Source organism: Carassius carassius, chromosome 26, assembly GCF_963082965.1.
Source record: "Carassius carassius chromosome 26, fCarCar2.1, whole genome shotgun sequence".
In the NCBI taxonomy this organism is placed as follows: domain Eukaryota; kingdom Metazoa; phylum Chordata; class Actinopteri; order Cypriniformes; family Cyprinidae; genus Carassius; species Carassius carassius.
Window position 1 is genome coordinate 9265148 of NC_081780.1, and position 6819 is coordinate 9271966.

The following is a 6819-nucleotide window of genomic DNA, read 5'->3' on the forward strand; positions in this document are numbered from 1 at the left end:
TCAGCCAAGTATGGTGACCCATACTCAGAATTCGTGCTCTGCATTTAACCCATCCAAAGTGCACACACACAGCAGTGAACACACACACACCCGGAGCAGTGGTCAGCCATTTATGCTGCAGTGCCCGGGGAGCAGTTGGGGGTTCAGTGCCTTGCTCAAGGGCACCGAAGTCATGGTGTTGCTGGCACGAGACTCGAACCCACTACCCTAGGGTTAGGAGTCAAACTCGCTAACCACTAGGCCATGACTTCCCCATTTTTGTATATTATTTATAATAATAAATAAAATAAAAAATACTGCTAAACTGAACACACAAGTAATGCTAAAGGGAGTTTCTGTTTGTAAGTTAAATAATTAGCTTAATAACTCACCAAATATTTTCTTTTCATTTCTTTTTTTTTTTTTTTTTTTTTACAAATATACAACTAGTTAGTTAGTGCTTTTACATAATCAAATGCTAAAAATGCATACTTATAGAAATTAATCAGTAACTAATGAGGAAAAGGGTTTGAGAGAGATGGACAATATGTGGAATTGTTCTTGCATTAAACAGATGTTGCATAACTTGAATAGACCATGTGGAGCCCCGCCGGGTATTTGGGTCTGATTTTACAACTACGTTGTGTTGTGTGTGAACAGATACGGACTCATTACTTCTGCTTAACCTCACGTGGAGACAAAATATCTGAAATATACACTGCCTTGACCCCTTTAACTTACACAAAACCCAACAACTGTCAGCACAGGCAAAAATCATGTTTTGTGGATCAATTAACTAAACACATAAATGATGGCAGCGCTCATTTCTGTCATAATGTTCTTGAACATCAACGAAAAACACTATATAGTTTGGGGTCAGAGAGATTTATTATTATTATTTTTTAAAGATGCTAATATTTTTATTCAGCAAAGATGCATTAGGTCTAAATTGATAGTAAAGACATGTATAATGTTACAAAATGTTTCTAGTTGATATCTACACCTTATAAAATATTAACCAACACTGATAATAATAACTGTTTAAATCAGCATATTAAATAGATTTCTGAAGGATCACTGAAGATTGGAGTAATGATTGCTTAAAAATTTAGCTTTTGCCATTACAGCAATAAATTACATTTTAAAATATATTACTGTACAATATTTCACAATATTACAGTTTTTTGTTGTTGTTGTTACTGTATTTTGAATCAAATTAATGAGGCTTCTTTTAAAAACATGAAAAATACTTGCCAATCCCAAACTTTTGAATGGAAGTGTAAATACTTTAGTAACAAAAGAAAACTATTTTTAGTTGTAGATAGAGTTTTATCCAGTCACCTGATCTCTATCGCTTCTGTCAGCATGTTTCACGCATATCATCATTTAAAGTGACATTCTGTCCGCATTCTATTTTCATCCCTGAACATTTGAGAGAACAACTCACTGTTTTATGACAGTTTGTAAGATTTGATATCTAATAATAGTCCCCCTGTCTGTGTTTGACCCATATCCAGCTGTCTGACGTCATAGTTCCATCCAGTTTAACGTCGACTTGTCATAGCCACACATGTATATCATGCCTTGAGGGTTGGGTGGCGTATGATGGTCGTCACAGTGGTACTGAACATCCAGCTACACTAACACAATGTCTGAGGTAAAGTGTCTCTTATCGAGCACATGCAGCAAGGCAAGCTGAATTCAAACACAAAGGGATAAAGGAAAAAAGGAAATCATTTTTGCCCCATCAAACATCAAATTCCAATGGTTGTTGGCTTTTGTCAGATCAGTGTGTCCACCCCAAGTGCACTGTAAACAAAAATTATATTTTCACTCTCAATAGCCAACAATACATTGTATGGGTCAAAATTGTCGATTTTTCTTTTATGCCAAAAATCATCAGGATGTTAAGTAAAGATCATGCTCCATGAACATATTTTGTACATTTCCTACCATAAATATATCAAAACTTTATTTTTTGACTATTAATATGCATTGCTAAGAACTTCACTTGGACAACTTTAAATGTTTTCTCAATATTTAAATTTTTTTTTTGCACCAGATTCCAGATTTTAAAATAGTTATATCTCAGCCAAATATTGTCCTATTCTAACAAATCATACATCAATGGAAAGCTTATTTATTCGAAATTACTATTTCAATCCATGAAAAAAAATGCATCTATTTTATAATAGATTTTTATTTTCATGCATAACATTTTCCAGTCTTTTGGAAGTACACCAATGCTTAACTGAACACTGACAGGGCAGAATTAATTAAACTCTAAAAGCAACTCAGTCCATTTCCGTAAACCACTTATTCCTTACGATTACTTTTTAAAGTGCATGACTTACTGGCGTTTCGGGGTCATGTTTGGATGGCAGAAGTCAAGAGCACCGATCACCCAGGTTACTCTGGTGGGGCAGATGACAGGACAGAGAGAGGGTTAAAGAGGAATCACAAAATCGAAGCGGGCAGCCTGCAGGGACTTGGGTGGGGGGAAGAGGCATTAGTCACCACCTGATTGAAGGAATGGACACAATGGACTACGACAATCACGCCATCATCACACACACACACTTTTCATGCCCGCCCCCTTCGTTCTTCCCTTCTCTTTAATGGGCAGATTCGTCCCTCAGCACCTAAACTCTGGGCACTTTAAATAGCAGTCCGACCCCTTGCTATTCCACAACCTCCTCCTCTCCTCTCAGAATGTCCAGGAGCCTGAAGCAAGGTATTTCTATGAACTGACAGAGGCTCTGATTCAAGGAGACCGGCTAGCTTTTGAAGCCCATGTGGCTGTCTACAGTTAGAAATCAAATCTCTTTCTCCATCTGTGGATGTACTGTTTTTCTCAGAGGAACTTAGATTTTCTCTAACCCTCTGCTTCTCTATTTCTCTCTCTGTCTTTGGGTTTGTCTGTGCCGGCAGTGGCTGTGCTGCTTGTGGCACTTCTGTGCCTGGATCCTCACGGCCGGGTCGGCTCCGCACCCATCTGCGCACACGGGCCATCAGGATGCCATGTCCCGTCCCTGGCAGATCTCTTCGACAGGGTCATTCAGCACTCCGCCAGAATGCACAGCCTCTCCAACGATCTGCACTCAGAGTTTGTGAGTCACATCTGTCTCTTCTTCTAATTGTGCTAATGCAACTGTCTTTGTAAAGTGAAGAGGTTTTAAATTGTTGTGCCTGTGCTACAGTATTACATCCACATTTTGTAATACAAGAATGCATTTTTAGCAAAATGATCATGCATATCAAAATGCATAGTGTATAAATGTGCAAATATGTATGAATATTACCTACAGTTATTATATATATCTCAAAAGGGGAAAAAAATGACTGAAATTTTATTTTTTCTTGATAATACAGATAAAATTATTTATTTTCGCTAATATCATGTATGAAATGTGAGATATTTATTTACATATTTATCATAATAAAACACATAGCAACAAAACTAACCTTTTTAGATGCATTTTAAAAATGTATAAATGCATAACAGCAAAATTAACTCTTTTTGTTAATATAAAGTATGAATTTAAATAATAATTGACATTCATATTTTAGAACTATTATAAGTTGAACTTATTATAAAAAATAATAAATAATATTTAAAAATAATATTTGTGGTGTATAGTAAAATGCACAACAACTAAATGTACTATTTTTGTTCATATCTAGTATGTATTAAAATAGTGTTAGTCTTTTTAGATATTTAAAATGCATAATAACATGCATAAGCTTGAAATGAACTTCTTTTGCTGATGTAAAATATGAATTTAAATAATAATAGACATTTTAGATTTTTTTTTAAAAAGTGCATCAGATTTTAATGTCATAATAAACTGCATAATCGCATTTAACTGAAAGTTAAATCATTGAAATGTAAAATCTATATTATTAGTTATAGCATTTAAAAGATCACTAAATAATGGTTTAATTCTAACATTAAAATATAACTGTATTTATATAAAATACCCCCCCCCCCCCCGTCTTCTCTTTTTTTTTCTTTTTGACTGAAGGAACAGTATTTCCTGCCCAGCAAAAACCATATTGGAAAGATCTACCGCAAGTGTCACACCTCCAACATTTTGACTCCGAATGGCAAAGAGAATGCACAGAAACTAGCTGTGAGTATAACATCCTAATCAGCTAAAAACCCCATTCCTAACAAACGTCCCAAAGCTGAGCTCTAAGATGCATTTATCACATCGAGCACCTGTGATTCTGCTGCCACTGCTTGTCATTAATGGACTGTATTCTCAGATCCCACTGCTGTCTTATCACCTCTGAGCCCTTGAGCAAAGCACTTAACTGCAGCCTGTCCCAAGAGAACTGTCCCATCAATTAATGCGCTTAAAGTCACATCTGCTAAATTAAGTAACCCAGCAACCATCTCCTCAAACTCTCAAACCTCATTAGTATATTATATATATAGTTTCAGACAAATCAACACTACTGTTCCTTCATACCTGTAGCTTTGAACTCCTTAAACTCTTGTGTGTCAGCGTGAAGAGTTAACGGAGGTGATTCTTAAACTGCTGATGGCCTGGAGGGACCCCCTGTTCCAGCTGCACCAGAGCATGGCTGACCAGCAGGACTTCAACAGCTTCAGCAGTAACAAAGCCCTGGAGATGGGGGACATGGCCCATGAGCTGAGGAAAGGGGTGGAGAAAGTAGCTGAAAAGGTGAGTCACGTCAAATCAGGGAATAACAAAGGGTGTGAGAAACTTGTGTGAGTGTGTGTATTTATGAATTACCTTTCCACAAGATCTTTGGCTTAGCATTAGAGATGTTATCAGTATTATCTGTTCTGTATATGTTTTGAGATCATAAGAGTATAAGATATTTTGGATCAACTACCACTGAACATAACATTATAAATAGTAGCTGATAACACGTTTCATCTATTTTTTCCCCCATGGAGCAACAGAATAAAATAAATAATATTAATTTATTTAACATGTCTGTTAGATAAATATTAGGTTTAAAGTACAGTATTATATCTAAATTTTTCATACATAATAAGTATGATGATTACATTGCAAAATGAATGATATATGACATGCAAATTATGACTATTACCAGAATCTAAGTGGACAGAAAAGTGCATTTCTTAAAATATTTCATTATAGTACAAATTACATTAAATTTTTTTTTATATATTTTTATATATATTTGTGTGTGTGTGTGTGTGTTTGAGTATTTTTATGTCATTTTGATTACTAAAAACTTGTAATTACAAAAGAAAATTGCATTTTCTACATTTTAACACAAATTTTAGTGTTTGCTGCATTTTACAAACTTAACTGTTCAGTTTTACTCAAGTTCTGGCAATTAATGGGAAACGTATAGTTATTCAATAACAAAACCAGTACTTGACCTTAAACTATTAGTTTATATTTTTATGACAAAATTAATCAAACCTATCATTTAATAAAACTCTGGAACAAGGTTGCAAAAATTGAAATAAAGTAAAATATTTCATTAAACCTTTTGTGGTTGACAATAAATGGTGTGTGAACTTTCTGTAGCCTTTGTGAAAAATGCCTAAAACGCTGTGATTCATTCAATGTTCTCTCTTGTCCTCTGTCAGATGCGAGTACTGGGAATGCTCGGCAACTCTGTGACAGGTCTGTCTGCAGCAGAAGCCATGCTTCCTCTCTCTGAAAGCGGAGAGGCCATGAGCGACTACGAGCTCCTGTACTGCTTTCGCCGTGATTCGAACAAAGTCCAGAACTATCTAAAGATCCTGAAGTGCAGAATTGTACCTGAGCATGACTGTTAGGGAAAAAAAACATTGGCCTTTCACCTGCACTACTGGACAGCGAAAAGGACACATGCTGGTCCACACTTCTCAAGCATGTTTGACTCTGCGCCATCAGTTAAGACTTCACCAGATCCCAGTTAATAAATCTGACTTTAGGCTTCATACTCTAGCATTCCAAACCAATTCATTGCTGCAACTATCAAAAAATAAAAAATAAAATAATAATGCATATAGAAGGAGAGGGGGAAACTGTCTCGCCTTCAAAGTCAACTCATTCCTTAAAATATTTTTCTATGTACCAAGTTAAACTCCTCTGAATCATATTTTCGTTTTATGTTTTCAAATTTTATCAGTGGCAAAGCAAATTTTCACCGAATTAACTGAGTTGACAACACAAAATGACAATAAAACTGTAGATTCTTCAGCACAGATGCAATGTTTGCTGTATTTATTAAAGAATTTGAACAAAAAAATGTAAAATGGTATTGCAACTACAATTCTGGAGCTTGAAAATTATTATGTAATATTCCCCTAATATATATATATATATATATATATATATATATATATATATATATATATATATATATATATATATATATATATATATATATATATATATATATATATATATATATACAGTACATGTGTATGTGTGTGTGCGCAATATTTTTAATACAAATATTTTTATTTCATAATTATTTTTTTCTGATTTTATTATATCTTTATGTTATTTCATTATCGCTGTTTTGCACATTAAAAATAATAATAATAACAATGCGCTGAGCACACATTTCACTCATGACTAATTTGGGCTGGGCAAAACTACATTTTGGGGTGAATAATTATTTTCTCAAATGAAATGTGGATGGGAGTTGTGTGTGTCTCTATCTTGCCCTCTGCATGTAATGGCAGGTTAATCTTCATACAGTAGGACAGAAAGGCCTTCAATTACACTGGAGTTCAGTCTCAGCCTGGGGCCGATGTTTCCGCCTGAACTCTACCATTTTACCAGACCATGTGTCACGGAATCAGGTGCGCTGTCATGTTCAAGGAGGAAAAAGCTT

At 34.9% G+C, this 6819-nt stretch overlaps 1 protein-coding gene across 1 annotated transcript; it reads left to right on the plus strand.

Moving 5' to 3' along the window:
- The first annotated feature begins 2389 nt into the window (after positions 1–2389).
- On the plus strand, positions 2390–6180 carry LOC132106277 (prolactin-like). The gene is made up of 5 exons (XM_059511911.1): positions 2390–2713; positions 2911–3089; positions 4005–4112; positions 4491–4670; positions 5579–6180. The coding sequence occupies exons 1-5, from the start codon at positions 2692–2694 to the stop codon at positions 5768–5770; spliced, it is 681 nt and encodes a 226-aa protein (XP_059367894.1). The 5' UTR covers positions 2390–2691; the 3' UTR covers positions 5771–6180.
- Positions 6181–6819: the final 639 nt, after the last annotated feature.

What these genes read in the sequence shown, in the direction of transcription:
- LOC132106277 (XM_059511911.1), top strand. Translation starts at nt 2,692, where the DNA reads ATGTCCAGGAGCCTGAAGCAAG. An exon ending in ACGATCTGCACTCAGAGTTT is followed by an intron (nt 3,090 to 4,004) that starts GTGAGTCACATC and finishes TTTTGACTGAAG; the next exon opens with GAACAGTATTTCCTGCCCAG. An exon ending in AGAATGCACAGAAACTAGCT is followed by an intron (nt 4,113 to 4,490) that starts GTGAGTATAACA and finishes CTTGTGTGTCAG; the next exon opens with CGTGAAGAGTTAACGGAGGT.